This window comes from Sphaerodactylus townsendi, linkage group LG03, assembly GCF_021028975.2.
Source record: "Sphaerodactylus townsendi isolate TG3544 linkage group LG03, MPM_Stown_v2.3, whole genome shotgun sequence".
Classification (NCBI taxonomy): domain Eukaryota; kingdom Metazoa; phylum Chordata; class Lepidosauria; order Squamata; family Sphaerodactylidae; genus Sphaerodactylus; species Sphaerodactylus townsendi.
The window spans coordinates 113278920-113294957 of NC_059427.1; the positions used below are offsets into that span (position 1 = coordinate 113278920).

The 16038-nt window shown below is 44.7% G+C and overlaps 1 protein-coding gene across 1 annotated transcript in view; it reads left to right on the top strand.

Moving 5' to 3' along the window:
- Window positions 1–16038, top strand: part of FBXW10B (F-box and WD repeat domain containing 10B) — a 39473-nt gene that overhangs the window by 20561 nt on the left and 2874 nt on the right. The window contains exons 11-13 of the mRNA XM_048487401.1: window positions 3871–4029; window positions 5796–6061; window positions 15005–15169. Of these exons, the coding sequence (XP_048343358.1) occupies window positions 3871–4029; window positions 5796–6061; window positions 15005–15169 (590 nt within the window). The remainder of the gene's footprint in view (window positions 1–3870; window positions 4030–5795; window positions 6062–15004; window positions 15170–16038) is intronic.

Below are 16038 nucleotides of genomic sequence, written 5' to 3' on the forward strand. Positions count from 1 at the left end.
AGTGGTTGGCCTTGGAGAGGCTGGCCGTTCTTCTGGTGTACCGGTTGCCTAGCGACCCGGAAGACGGCCTGCCGTGGCTGCTGGAGGTGGTGTCAGACTGGGCGTTGCGGTTCCCCAGACTTATTGTCTTGGGTGACTTCAACGTCCATGTCGATGCCGCCTCATGCACGGTGGCTGCGGAGCTGGTGTCATCCATGGCGACGCTAGGCCTCTCCTTAGTAAACTCTGGCCCCACTCACGAGGCCGGGCATACGCTGGATTTGGTCTTTGGGTCGGGGGTAAATCTGGTCGTATCCTCTGTTGACAGAGTGCCATGGTCCGACCATTATGCCCTGAAGGTCCGGATGGACTCGCTGCAGCATCCCTGTCTAGGTGATGGGCCGATTTATGCCCGCCCGCGGAGACTTATGGATCCACTTGGTTTCCTGAATGCTCTACGGGGCCCTGAACCCACCGGCACACTCGATGAGCAGGTGGAGGACTGGAATTCCTGGCTCTCCGATGCCATCGAGGTTGTTGCCCCCGGCGTCCTCTACGCGTATGAAACGGGTGCTTAGACGTCTACAGCGAGTGTGGAGGAAATCTCGTGACAAGGCTGCGTGAACATTTTATAGGATGTTTATGAAAGCCTATGAGGTGGCGACAAAGGAGGCGAAGAGGGTTTTCTTCTCCTCCTCTGTCGCATCCGCTAGCTCTCGCCCAGCACAATTATTTCATATAATTGGGTCCTTAAACTCCCTATCGGAGAGGTTCTCAAATTCTCAATTGAGCATCAGCTGTGAGGCTTTTATGAGCTTTTTTGCGGATAAGGTCGCGTCGCTCCACCAGGATCTTCCCTCCACGTTGGCTACAATTAGTGAACTGGAGGCTCCCTTGCCGTCCTCAGGCCCTTGTTTGGCCCAGTTTTCCCTGCTCTCCGAAGCTGCTGTTGACAGGACCTTAGTTGCTGTTAGACCTATTACCTGTCCTCTGGATCCATGCCCCTCCTGGCTTGTAAAAACTTGCAGGGTGGAGCTACGACCCAATCTGTTGAGTATCATCAACAGCTCCCTTGAGCAAGGAGTCTTCCCGGATGGGTTGAAGGAGGCAGTGGTCCACCCACTCTTAAAAAGACCATCATTAGATCCGAGAGATCTGGCCAATTACCTCCCCATTTCGAATCTTTCGTTCCTGGGGAAGGTAATTGAGAGAGACCCAGGTGGCCCATATAACCCAGGTGGTTTTTTTCCATCTTCGCCAGGCCTGGCAGCTGGCTCCTTTCCTCTCTCAAGCGGACCTAGCCACTGTGATCCATGCAACAGTCACCTCCAGATTAGACTATTGTAACTCGCTCTACGCAGGCCTTCCCTTGCGTTTGATCCGGAGACTAAAGCTGGTCCAGCATGCAGCGGCGCAGTTGCTCACAGGCAGTGCCATTTGAGATCATATCCAGCCTGTGCTGTGCCTGCTGCATTGGCTCCCGGTAGAGTTCTGAATCATCTTCAAGGTGTTGGTGTTGACCTTTAAGGCCTTACGCGGCCTGGGACCCTCGTATCTTCGAGACCGCATCATATGTCCCTGCACGGCCTCTCCGTTCGGTGGAGGCCAATTTATTAGTGGTCCCTGGCCCCTCAATGATGCGGCTGGCCTCCACGTGGGCCAGGGCCTTTACAGTTCTGGCCCCGGCCTGGTGGAACACCCTTCCTCCGGCTATCCGGGCCCTGCGGGACCTCAGTGAGTTCCGCAGGGCTTGTAAGACGGAGTTGTTCCGCTGGGCCTTTGGAGGGACCAGCCGCTGAAATGGTGTCCCCCCAGTTGGCTCTTTATATCTGGGCCTATCATCTAATGGGACTCGCCGTCCCCCTCTCCTGGGGAAGATTTTAAAAATGGGGTTGGCCGGATGCCTTTTATTACTGTTATCGCTGTTTTAAAGGTTTTAGTAACTTATTTATAATTATATTTTATGTTGTACACCACCCAGAGCTCCTCGGGGATGGGGCGGTATAAAAGTCCAAACAATAAATAAATAAAAATAAATAAATAAAATAAGTCAGCTACAACTTAACAGCACTTTCTATCACCATTTATATAGGCAGCAACTCCCTTTGTCTTAATCACCATGCTTATCAGTTTGATTAGGTAAACTCAAATGTTTCCATTTTTTGAGAAATATTGAATGCTTTCCTCTGGTCACTTTCTGCACTATGCATGATTCTGTAAATCTTTATAGTGCCCCTGCTTGTCATCTTTGTTTTCAAATCTTTATTTTTTAAACACTGATATGTTCCTTTCATTGTTTACATCGCTGGCTTTTTTCAAACAGCTCTGAGATTTTTTTCAACAGATCTTATACTTGTATGGTGTAACACTAGACATGCTCTGACTAATGCACTATAAAGGGCTTACTCATGATATGGTACAGCTCTTATGGGATTGTACAGAAGACAAATGTCAAATTTAAATAACATCTTCTTGTTTGCTTCACAACATCCAACATTCATTGCATGCTGAATTCTTGTATGTTAGGGACATGTGTCCCATGTTCCTAACAGGCATGCTGATTTTCTTTGTGCAGGGAGCCCATTAGATACCAGTTTCTCACACACACATACAGTGATGTTTCAGCGCAACTTCTAGGTCTCTAGAAGCTAAATGTGGAAAAATGCACCATATACATAGACACTGAAGTATGACATATTACCTGTTTTTTGGCAGATGGGTGGAATAGACAAGGACTGCACATGCAGGAGCTGAAAATAACAGGCCCCTCATTTAGGGTTACCTACTCTGGGTTGGGAAGTTCCTGGGGATTTGGGGGTGAGGGATCTTAGTGGGCATAGTGCCATAGAATCCACCTTCCAAAGCAGCCATTTTATTCAGGGGAATGGATCTCTAACGTCTGAAGTTCCACTGAAATTCTGGTAGATTTCCAAGCCCCACATGGAGGCTGGCAGCCGTATCCTCAATACATGGTCTCTTCTGGAGTGCTAACTGACATATATTAGAAAGGCCATCCCTAAAATTAAAAGGGACATCTGGCATTCCCTGTATCAAAATTTTTACAAAACTGAGAAAGGTCAAAGTAGGTTACCATCAGAATATGCTATGCATGCCTTAAGTTCAGACAGTAATAGATTAGAACAACGATTCTCAACCTGTGGGTCGCGACACACTTGGGGTCAAACGACCCTTTCACAGGGGTTGCCTAAGACTCTCTGCATCAGTGTTCTCCATTGGTAAAATGGATAAATGTTAGGGTTGGGGGTCACCACAACATGAGGAACTGTATTAAAGGGTCGCGGCATTAGGGAGGTTGAGAACCACTGTATTAGAAGAATAAAGAATAATTTTTCTTCTGTATAAAATAGGACATTGAGAAGTGCTGATTAATAACTAGTTACCTAATTTATTTGTTTTAATTTTGAGTTTGGGATTATTATATTTATTGAAATAATTATATATCACTTTTCCCTAATGGTTTAAAGTGGTTTATAATTCTTTGACAAAAAACATACCATAAACTCCATTAACACTTTTCCCTAAAAGAATTCCTGCAGCTTAAATTCTATTAAAAGTCCTTGCAAATATGACAGCCTTATAGCCCCTCATATGGACTTCTAAAAAGGTTGCCACACTCACCTTCTCAGGAACCTCAGACTGTAGGAGAGTGTTTCTTTACCTTTCTCGATATTTTGTACTCTGATGTATATGAAAAAGTAGGAAAAAAAACAGTGACAAAAATGGATTTTTAAAAATCTAAAAACAGTAAACTGGTACTTTTGAATCATGTCTTTTTCTATTGAAGGACCATTTGCTTTTCTCAATGCAATAGGTTTCATAGTGTCTGCAAGAACAAGAACTAATTATAAAACACTCTTTCATTGTGTATAGGGAGGTGCTTTGTCTGGAATTTCTCTATCTCAGAGTCATCAGTGGTTGTGCCGATGGGAAGATACGCATATTTAACTTCCTTACCGGGACCTGTCTGAGGATTATGAGAGTCAACGGCAGAGGTGACCCTGTGGTGTCCTTATGTACTGCTGAAGACAAGTAAGCTGCAACCAGTACACTCCAGTTCTTAATAAGTAATATGTAGTATCATATACATTTCCAATAGATACAGGGGAAGACTTGTGACATTCTAGACAGGATCACTAACAATATTTTAAATGAGAAATTTACAGTGAAACCATATGCATACATACCAAGAATTACTCTTGTTGAAACGCATGGGTTTTTCTTCTGCTGAGGATCAGGATGTTAATGATGCTCTTTAAGAGTTATTAAAATAGTTTTAAAAAATTAGTCACTTGACCAATACTCTGATGACAGGAGGGAGAATTATGATTAACCAGGTTGTCTGTCAGCTCTCTTAGCTGGCTCTTCTGGTCACAAAAAGATCTACTCTGGAGCTGATAGATTTTTGGCTCAGTTCAGATATAATTGTCTAAAGGTGGAGTGATGGTTTACTTATCACAGTTAATGGATTCACATGGCATATGAATATGCACACCCTGATTTGTTTCCTATCACTGCCTTTACCCCAGTATGGGCTGTGATACCAGCTATGTTTCTGCAGAAAAGATGGAAGAAAGAGCATAGGTGATAAAATCCAAATTTGTCAGATCAAATTTGGATTTGAATGGTTATATGAATGCTATTTTCACAGTTTAAAGAAGCCATGGTTTCATGCTATCTGTACCAAGCCATTGTGTCATGGCACATATTTGGCAAATTTTCATTTTCTTACCTGGACAAAATACATGAATAATTGCAGAAGAATTTTGCTATTTTAGCCCAATTTTCCATATCTCTGTCTTCAGAATTTAAAAACCTTAGTCCTCTTCCCCAAATATGAAGGTCTGAATTGAGAGCCTCTTTATTTTATTTTTTTAAAGGTTGTTCATCTCATCTAATAAATCTCATGGACAGCTATTAAAGATATTGAGCCCTGTCCCTTTAACAATATTGATAGCTTCAAGTTTCATCAATTAGCTTCCCATTTCTAGCAGCACTATTATTTTCACAATGCCTGATGCTAAACATAATCCATATTGTAATTGCGATGCCACATTATCAAAAACAATTAATGGTGTTCCAATGCCATTTGGATTACCTACATTAAAGCATTTGATCATTAACTTTGAGACCGCATCACCCCATATGTCCCCACACGGCCTCTTCGTTCAGTGGAGGCCAATTTACTGGTGGTCCCTGGCCTCCACACGGGCCAGGGCCTTCACGGCTCTGGCCCCGGCCTGGTGGAACGCTCTCCCACCAGCTGTCCGGGCCCTGCAGGATCTTGGTGAGTTCCGCAGGGCCTGCAAGACGGAGCTGTTCCGCCGGGCCTTTGGAGGGACCAGCCGCTGATGGTGCCCCCCCTTCTGGCTCCCACATCTGGGCCTGTATCATCTGATGGGACCTGCCGTTCCTCCCTTGGGGGAAGGATTTAATGTTAGGTTATCAGGCGCCACCTATACCTATACTTATACTTTCATTTAAGTGTTAATGTTTTAGTTAGTTTTTCACTGCTTTTATAGGTTTTAGCTAATTTATGATGGTTTTATGATTGTATCTATTATATGCTGTACACCGCCCGGAGCCCTTTGGGGACGGGGCGGTATAAAAGCTCAAAGCATAAATAAATAAACTGCAGTGAAAAACAGGGTGCCAGCAAACTAATTGCTTGCTACATTTCTCTCCCCACAAAGTGGCAATTTCAATGCCTGATAAAATACAACAACTCTGAGCTCCTAATATTGTGCATCCTTTACCTTTGGTGGTGAATTCTGTTATGATTACTTTCTCTTTTCTAGACTGCTGATCAGTGCACAAGGCACAGTTCTTTTGTTCCAGTTTGAGAAGGTGAAGTGGAACTATTTACTGAGTTCAGATCGAATAAGTAAAAATAAAGATAAGATCAAATCTGATAACTCGTTCAGAGTAAAGACATTTCTATGTTCACACTCAGAATGGAAGAAAGAAGCCCTAAAGAAGAACTGGAAGCTTTACAAGCCTGAGGAGACAATGATTACGTATAGTGTTACTCATCAGTCCATAAGAAGATCCATTGGCAGTCCAGGTATTTCTAAGCCCCATTAAGCATAAGTCACTGAAGCTGAATGAAGGCTTATAATACTTTGGAACAGGTTGTTCTACTACATCAATTGTGGAGGATCTTTATTTCAGATTCAAATTATTTATCTTTTATTCTGATACGAGACTATATTTGATCCATGTGTCCATTGCATTCAATAAAATACAGGAATCATTGTGAGTATTCCACTATTTCCACTCTAGCCAATCATTGATGGTTTCTGTATATTTCTTCACTGACAGTGTCACAGCCAAATAGCCTAAACCTCCTTAATGCATTTTGAAAAAAAGTATTAAATATACTTAAAAATAGGATAAACAGATTAATTGCCTTTGGTTTTCATCGGTTTCGGTTTTCATCGATTTTTTCAGTGAACAATTTGTCTCGGTTTTCATCGATTTGCCTCGGTTTGCATCAATTTACAGTAAGCTGCAGGGGTTTGTGGAGAAAAATCACCCGGACAAAGCTGTTGCAGGCCGTGTCTGCTGTTTAATGACAATGTCTTGCCCCATTTCAGACAAATCTTAAAGAGGAGTCAGAAACAGACCTCTTTGGACAGCTTTCTGGTGTGACTGTAACGAACTAGCAAAGTCCAGGCAAAGTAACCATTTTCAGTTCTTTGTTGTGCTGGCAGTCATAGTCGAATACAGGCAATGCGAGTTCTGAGGGACTCAGAACTTTGATAATAGTTTTCAACACAGTAGCAAAACACTTTCCCGCCAATACAGATTAAACAATGCATAGTTTCACACAGGCAAGCAAAGATAACATGTGAGCAAAAATCCCCAGCTCAGGCAGAAAGCCAGAGACGAACAGCGAGAAAGTTTCAAGGACAGATCACACACTAAAAATAGCTTGACATTCCGCCTCTCCTAAGAACCCCCACCCCGGCTTGTCAGGAAAAGCTTTATGAAATGCAGTAACTAAGGTGGGACCATGGACATCTGAAGCATAGACCCACTGATCATGACCTATAGGAAACCCCACCCATGAAACAGATATTGTAAACGCTGGCAGCGCATGCGAGAATCCAGGATGGCGTTAATCTCGTAATGCTTGTGACCGTCAAACAAGACTGGAGGAGAGAGTTCCGGAGGGCCATGCCAGGCATCAAAATCTGGAGCCCGCTTGAACAAGCTGGAATGGAACACAGGGTGAATATTGCTAAGAGACTTAGGCAATTCAAGTCCAGCAGTTACATTATTGATTACTTGCACAATTTTAAAAGGACCAATAAACTTTTTCCAAGTTTGGAATATTTATGAACATCTGGAAGGTTCTTAGTGGACAGATACACCCAATTATTCACATGTAAAGGAAAAGGAATGCAGTGTTTATCTGCCTGAGCCTTTTGAGACTCCTGCGCTTGGTGGAGAGCTATGCCAATAGAGTCCCAACCTTTAGCAATGGTTTGAATTCAGTCATTAAATTCAGGCGGATGTACAGGGTCAGAATCCAGTAAAGGGAATGGTGGAGCAGAAGTCCAGATACAATCTCAAAAGGGGTTTTCTTGGTGCTACTATGTATAGCATTATTATATGCATATTCAGCAAAAGGCAGCAATTCCGCCCGTTCTGATGGTAGTTAGTATAGAAACCTAGATATTGTTCCAAAGTCTGATTGGTACGTTCCGATTGGCCGTCAGATTGCACGTGATAAGGAGAAGATAATGCCGATTCGACCCCCAAAAGGGCCAGGAACGCTTTCCAAAACTTTGAGATAAATTGAGGACCCCTATCTGAAATTATTTTGGCGGGAGCAGAATGTAGGCGATAGATATGTTGAATAAACATTTTCGCCAATTTAGGAGCTGACGGGATGGTGGAAAACAAATCCACAACCACCCATAGTACAGTATTGCACTGACTCTCCGGAAGATCTGTAATAAAATCCATTGATATGATTTGCCACGGACGGGTGGCAGGGGGAATGGGCTGCAACAGTCCGTGGAGTTTTCCAGGGATAGATTTGGCTTCAGCACACGTAGGACACCTGCTAACATATGCCTCAATGTCTTTATGCATAGAACACCACCAATATTGATGGTGCAGCAGATGAAGTGTTTTCAAAAACCCAAAATGACCCGCCTGCTTTGCATCATGCCCAGCAAGGAGCACCATTTTCCAGAGATGAGGCGGTACATACCAACATTCCCCCTTCTGCCACGCCCCATCCCTCAAGATTAGGGACGGATCATTTTCAGCCTCTGGAACGGAGCTCCTCCCCTCTGCAAGGAGATCCTGTAGGAATGGCAAAACAATGTCAGAGCAAATGGGGGCGTGACGGAGGACGGAAGCAGCACTTGCTTGGGTTGTGCATGGGTTTGGGCTCTGGTAACAGCCAGACTCAATTGCGATGGAGAAAAAACAGTACGTGGTATGGCACACAACGAAGTTCCCACCCTTGGGGAAGGCGGGAGAGAGCATCCGCTAACCGGTTGGTTTTACCGGGAAAAAAATGGACTGTAAACTGGAACCGAGAGAAGAAGTCAGCCCAACGTAATTGCTTGGCAGACATTTTACTAGGAGTAGAGAGGGCTGATAAGTTTTCATGATTGGACCAAACCTGGAAAAGATGGGCAGCCCACTCCAACCAATGGTGCCAAGTGCTAAGAGCCTCCTTAATGGCTGCAATTGCTTTATCTCCTACAGTCCAATTCAGTTCAAGGCCAGAAAATTTCTTGGACAAATAAGCTCAAGGAGCGAGTTTCCCAGTCTTACCCCTTTGCAAGAGGGCTGCCCCCAACACTTTGTCGGAAGCACCCACATGAACAACAAAAGGAAGGGTAGGATCAGGATGAGCCAGAACAGGTTCAGTGGTAAAAGCGGTCTTAAGTTGTTGGAATGCATGCTGGAAACTGTCAGTCCAATCAAGGAGGGCACCAGGTTTGGCAGCGTGCGGCCCTTTGCCTTTCGTACGTAGTAAGTCAGTCAAAGGTAGAGCTATTGGGGCAAATTGTGGAATGAAGTCACGATAAAAGTTGATGAAGCCCAAAAATGATTGCAGCTCCCTGCAGGAGGAAGGGGTGGGCCAATTAACCACTGCTTCCACCATTTTTACATGCTCCTCCTCGTTCCGGGAGTAGATTAGCACATCGTCTAAATACACCACTACTCCTTTAAACTAACAACTTCTGCAACACTTCATTTATCGGAGCCATGAAAGCCCCGGGCGCTCCGTTTAATCCGAATGGCATTACAAGATATTCATACTGTCCAAACTTAGTATTGAAAGCTGTGAGGTATTCATAGCCTTCAGCAATTCGGACCCTATAGTTAGCCTCCCTCAAGTCCAACTTTGTAAAGATCCGACCAGACCCCAAAGCATCTAGCAAAGGGTACTTATTGGAAGTCGATATGGTGTTCAAACCCCTATGCAGTGCATGGCCTCAAAGCAGTGCATGGCCTCAAAGAACCATCTTTTTTCTTGACAAATAACACAGGTGCGGCATAAGTGTTCCTGGTCACTTTCTGGATAAATCCACGAGCCAGGTTTTTATCCAAAAACGCTCTCAACTCAGTTTCTTCAGTAGGACTCATATGATAAATATACCCCTTGGGAAGTTTGGCCCCCGGGATTAGCTCGATTTTACAATCAGTGTCACAGTGAAGTGGCAAGTGATCACACTCCTGCTCCTCAAAAATTCTAGACAGATCCCAATAATGCTTGGGGACCCCAGATAAGTCGGGCTGGGAAGCAACTTCAGAAGCCGAAGCAGGAACAGTCAATTCGGGTGGGTCCCCTTCATGCATATGATCCCCACAATGTGGATCAGTGAAGTGAACTATCCGCGGGACCCATCGGATGGTGGGATCATGAGTTTCTAACCAAGACATACCAAGAACAATCGAGTGCCTTGCTACCGGGGCCAGAATGAAACTGCGGCATTCCCAATGTTCCTCACACCGTAAGAGAACAGGTTCAGTTTTAAAACAAGCTGGCCCACCCCTTCCCAATGGGCTGCCATCCATTTGTGTGAATGGAATGGGTTTAGCTAACGAGATTAGTTCCAATCCAAGTTCTTCCGCGACTTGCGGACGCATAAGGCAATGAGAACAACCCGAGTCCACAAGTGCTTGAGCCAAAATACGAGTGCTCTTAGATGGATTGGTTAGCATAGTCATTAGGGTAATGGGGGTGCCACCATCACTCACCGCATCTTTTGGGGGCTCTGTGGTTTCAGGAACCGCCGTAGAAAGACCAACTTCGGCCAGCTCTTCATCCTCAAGGAAATCCAATTCTTTCACAGTTAGCGCCCTGGAGGTGCCTTGGGCTGACTTTGGAGTAGTTGAATGCCTTGTAGGTTTGGCAGTTGCCTTTTTAGATGGGGCACCAGCAGCGGTTTTGGATTTTTTTGGGCAGTTGGCAGCCATGTGTCCAGGATCACTGCAGTACAGGCAAAGCCCCAACCGGCAACGTCTCTTAGAGGTGGTTTCACTGGTGGTGGTGGGAGTAACTGCGGAGGCAGGGGTCTTCTTTGCCGATGCCAAAGGTTGCTTAGGTGGTTGAGGTTTGGTTACCGTTTCCTTGGAACGATTAAGCCGGCCGGCAATAATGCTCCCGATTTCGATTCACTCAGCAACTGTGCAGGGCTCGTTGTTCATGACAGCCCAATGACGGATTTCGCGGTCGACTGCCTCGTAAAAGTATTTGGATTTTATGCGATCCGGCCAGTCAGGGATTTTACTGGCCGCAGCACAAAACTTGCGAGCAAAGTCAGCGAATGGTCTGTTGCCCTGTCGGATCGTTTTCAAAGTTTTCTTGGCTCTGTCCACAGCATCTCTGTCTTCAAAATGCATCCGTAACCCTTGCAACAAATTGGCCACTGAGTTCAGTTCCTTCGCATCCAGTTCAAACAATTCCACGAACCATTCTGCCGCCTCTCCATCTAAAACCGAACTGATGTCTTGGACCTTCTCCAGTTCGGATCTGTACATATCATCATATTCCTGCATGTGGGCATCTAATGGAAGGATGAAGTAGGGCAGTTTAGCGGCAGTACCATCAAAACGGGCAGGAATGTGAGGATGAGGAAAACCACGACTTGGAGGTGCAGGTGGAATTGGCACAGCTTGCTGAAGCGGCACGGGCTGGGTGTAATGTCTTGGTGGTGGCCTGGTTGGCCGATCATCTTCGGGTTGTGGTTGAGCTTGGCTTGCAACGGTGCGCCAGCGGTCCAACTGCAAGTCAGCCCGAATAGTCAGCTCACATTGTAGGTCCGCCGCTGCAGCGCATTTGCGTGCTACCATGGCAATCAGGTCCCGTTCCTTTCAAAGCAGTTCAGACCGTTCCCTCTCCAGCGGCTCACATTCATGATGAATTTGGATGCGTTCAGCACTGCGTGCGGCAGAATCTTCCAATTGTTGCAACTTCAAGGGCCGCAACTGTTGCACTTCCTGGAGCAATTCTTGTTTGGATTGCTCAGCAGCTTGCAACAGCTCGCGTTCCTGCTGTTCCTGATCCTTTTGCAGTTGGAGATACAGCGCTTCCCATTCCTTGTCATATTCTTCCCTCAGTTGAAACTGCTGATGAACACGATTGTCAATCAAGGCTTCACGGGCATCTTGCCATTCTCGCTTAGCCCTCTCCAAAGCCGCTTGTTGCGCCTGAAAGGAAAGGAGATCGGGATTTTCTCGGGGATCCGACCATCCGGGGTCATCCTCCTCCTCATCGTGCGAGGGGCCAGTCCCTGGAGGATCCAGTGGCTCCGCCGGCTCATCTCCACCATAAGCACCCAGGGGAAGCGAACCTGGGTGTGAGGCATCCAAATTCACCAGCCGATCCCATTCCAGTTGTTCATCAGGCCAAGGGTTTTGAGAAACCCTCCAGGGGGAATCAGACTCAGATGATTCACATGGAGGGAGCATCCCTTGAGTGGTTTTGGGAAGAGCCCCAGTACTCTGCGGATGGCCGGTAACCATGGAGTCTTTAAAATGGCGATCCAGGAATCTCTCCCACAACTTGTGAGTAGTACCGTGAATAGTTGACAGGCCAATCTCCTCGGTCACTACTCTCATGACAGGTTTGTAATCCATCTGGCGGTGGGTGGTAAAATACATCATCGCTGGTGCACAATCCATGGCAGCCCCGCCTCCTACGTCATACTGCTCCCGATGCAGTGGAAGGCAGCATGCTGACATGGTCCGGCGGTAGCCATCAGAGTTGCCTGTTCAACCTGTTCCTGCAACCCGAGGAAGGTAACACTCCAGCTGAGGCGAGGTCGAGACAATGCAACCAATGACGAAGGCTCTATATCCGGACCCAGGTCCTGGTCAGACTCCTCTTGGAGAGCTAGGTCAGGGGGAGAAGAGACAGGACCCTCTTTGGGGGCCTCCGTCCTAATCTCATATTCAGAGTTGAATGGATCCCTGAACCCTAGCTTATCAGAGTCTGTGGAGGAGAATCCACGGTGAGACATCAGGTAACCTTGTACTACACATCAAAAATTACATTGAGAAGTGAGAACTCGCATAATGTAACAAACTAGCAAAGTCCAGGCAAAAGTAACCGTTTTCAGTTCTTTATTGTGCTGGCAGTTATAGTCGAATACAGGCAATGCAAGTTCTGAGGGACTCAGAACTTTGATAATAGTTTTCAACACAGTAGCAAAACACTTTCCCACCAATACAGATTAAACAATGCATAGTTTCACACAGGCAAGCAAAGATAACATGTGAGCGAAAATCCCCAGCTCAGGCAGAAAGCCAGAGGCGAGCAGCGAGAAAGTTTCATGGACAGATTACACACTAACAACAGCTTGACAGCAGCATTGGTCCACTGGCTCTAAAGCTGGTCCTACTGTTATTGTTTGTTACTGTTTTCAGTGTTAAACACTGTGTTTATTCCCCAAAAATGTGTTTTTGGTATGTTTTTGGGAGTGCCTAGAATGGATTAATTGGATTTACATTTATTCCTATGGAAAAGTTTGCCTCGGTTTTCATTCGTTTCGATTTTCATCAATTCTTTTCGGACGGATTACCAACGAAAACCGAGGTTCCGCTATAATTCTCTAATGAAATTTTTGACACTCGATTATTCTTGATTAAGTAGCAATCAGACACCATGGCTCAGCAGAGAGCATCTAGTTTGTATCCAGAAGGGCCCACATTGAACCTCTGGCATCATCAACAAAAAGGATCAGGTAATATCCAGAGGCATAGCAAGGGGAGAAAGTGCCCCTGTCCTGCCCCGGAACGGTCCTGCCACACCCCAGAATACCCTGCCCCACCTCTGGAACATCCCTGCCACACCCCCAGAACGCCCTCACTGCACCCCCACAGGGGCGTGCGCCCAGTGCTTTGTGCACCCTCCAGCCCCTTTGGAGCTACGCCTCTGGTGATAGCTAATGTGAAAGACTTCTGCCTGAGACCCTGGCCAATCACAGCCAGTCAGAGTAGACCAGCATTGACCAGAGTAGACAGCATTGACAGCACAGACCAGAGTAGACAGCATTGACAGTCAGAGTAGACCAGCATTGACAGGATAAACCAACAGTCTGACTCAATATGAGGCAGCTTCATATGTTCAATCTTGAAATATGTCCTCCCCTGGCTTTCTTAATACAGTCAATATGGATGTTTCGGGTTTTCCTGGCTGTGTTGCTATGATTAGGTAGTTTTAGCTCCTAACCTTTCACCTGCATCTATGACTGGTTTCTTCAGAGGCATGTCACAATGAGATGTGTTTCTCTCTGTGACACAGTGTGGAGTGTTTTGTGTTGTGAGGTATTTGTTTTGTCTAGGAGCTAAAACTACCAGACCCCTGGCCACACAGCCGTGGAAACCCACAACAGCCAGTTGATTCTGGCCACCAAAGCCTTCAACAACACAAAGTCAGTGTGATTTTAGACTATATAAAATCATAATTTTTCATCTTCTGCTTTCATCATAATTTGCTTGTGATTCTCAAAACCTTTCACAGCTTCGAATAATAAAGACATACCTGAATTCCTCTGTTGTATGCCCTGTTTATCAAAGGTTGAATAAAGCAGGCCTGAGAAGTTTATTTTTACCATTTCAGCAAAGTTCTCACTGTTATATTCTTGGAAAGAATATATTGAAATTGTGATGCCAAATTATCAAAAGCAATAAATGGTCTTGGAAAGAATATAACATAAGGCGATGAATTAACTGGTTTGTTAGAGTCATGTGAATTTCACATAATTGAGCCACCTCAAACACCTCTAAATCTTCCAGATGTAGGTTCTATGAGACTATCTAAACTTTATGAAATTGTTTTGGTGAAAATCTTAGAAATTGTATTATATCTTTTAATCTTAAAATAAATAGGATAAGAAATAATATGTACATGTTTCTGTTTTCATTTGCATATACATGTTTTTGTGTCACTGTGATTTTTTCATATTTCATCATTTCAAGAGTGGTTAGATATTAAATAATAATAATCTTAAAAGATAAAATGAGGGATCTTTGGCTGGGATAAAAGGCTTTTCGCCTTGACACCTGGAATAAACTTCTTTCTGACTTCTCTTCAGTCTGAGGGCTGATAAACCTATAGATTGAGTATAGACAAAATTAATCATCTCAATCTAGCTCAGTGGTTTGGTGGTTAATGCACTGTTTTGGGACAGATAAAGAGTTTCTTTATTTCCATTTGCCTGTTTTAAAGAGAATTCTTTAAAACAGATGAAATAATAGTTCTGTAAAGAATGCACATTTCTAGTGCCTTCTGAATACTTATCAGAGAGGGAGGAGGGTCAGTTTTGTCCTTTCCCTCTCCTTAACGCATTCTCCCAAACCATGGGGCTCTTAGCATAGCTTGACTGATCTGTAAAATACAACCATGAAGTTAAGTCATTTGAAGAACATAGTTGTACAACCCATTTAAAGTCTTTTTACTCAGAAGCTCAATGGATATTTCTTCATAATAAGCATGCGTTGGGGTGTGGCTTATTATTTTCTCTTCTAGGCCCTTCTTATGAAATGGTGAAGGTACCTCAGTCCAGGGCCAGACAAATCGGACCCCAGGATATTACACTAACTGAGAAAAAGAGGCTCTTGTCTCTTGCCAAGGCCATTCAGCAGAAGAATGACAAGGATTCTGAATTTGTTTCATCTCTAAAAGGCTGTTCTGGTAAGAACTGGAACTAATGACAGCTTTTGCTGGCAGTTTTTTTTTAAATTGGCAATTCTTAGCTCCTTGGGATTGTCTTTTTTGGAATCACTGTTCCCTGCTGTATAGGATACCAGCTAGCTACATCAGGACCACACCAGTATCAACAGTGCACCAGCATCCAGGGACTTAGAAGCGGGTTGCCAAACAGCCATATTTCCCGAACTCAGTTATCTAGCACTGATGGTAGCAAAAATAATAATGTTAAGAAACATGTATTGCTTCAAATTCTTAAATCAAGGAACAGATTAATAATGTTTGACATATTTCAAAGTGGTCAAAATGAAATAATCAAGCCAAAAGGTGGCAGATAACAAAACCCAAAACTTATAAAAGTGCTAGAATCACTAACTTTTAGAGAGTGTTATGTGAAACAAATACAGATGTATTTAATTATTTTTCAATTAAGTACTCAAATTTGTTAGCATGTCATGTGGTATCTCTTTAACTGACAATTGGTTGGCCTCTGAACAAATTATGAAAGCCACAAAACCAGACTGCCCAAGGTAAGGTGGCAGGAGTCTTCACTTCACATACAAAAGCGTATCTGGGGAAAATGAAGCCCGGGGACAAAATCTGCCCCCCCCTCCCCGGCATCCAGATCTACCGCTTGGAGCCGGTGTGAGCATCCAGGTCTGCTGCCTGGAGCAAGTGAGGCGCCCAGGTCTACTGCCTGGAGCCAGCGAGTGTGGTCCGGGCCCGGTGCCCCCCACGTGATTAGATGGCATTAACCTGGGGACATGTGATACCTCATGTCCCTCTGGCAGATATGCCCCTGCTCACATATGCAGAAAAATACTACACTGTAAATTAAGAAAAGTGTGTGTGTG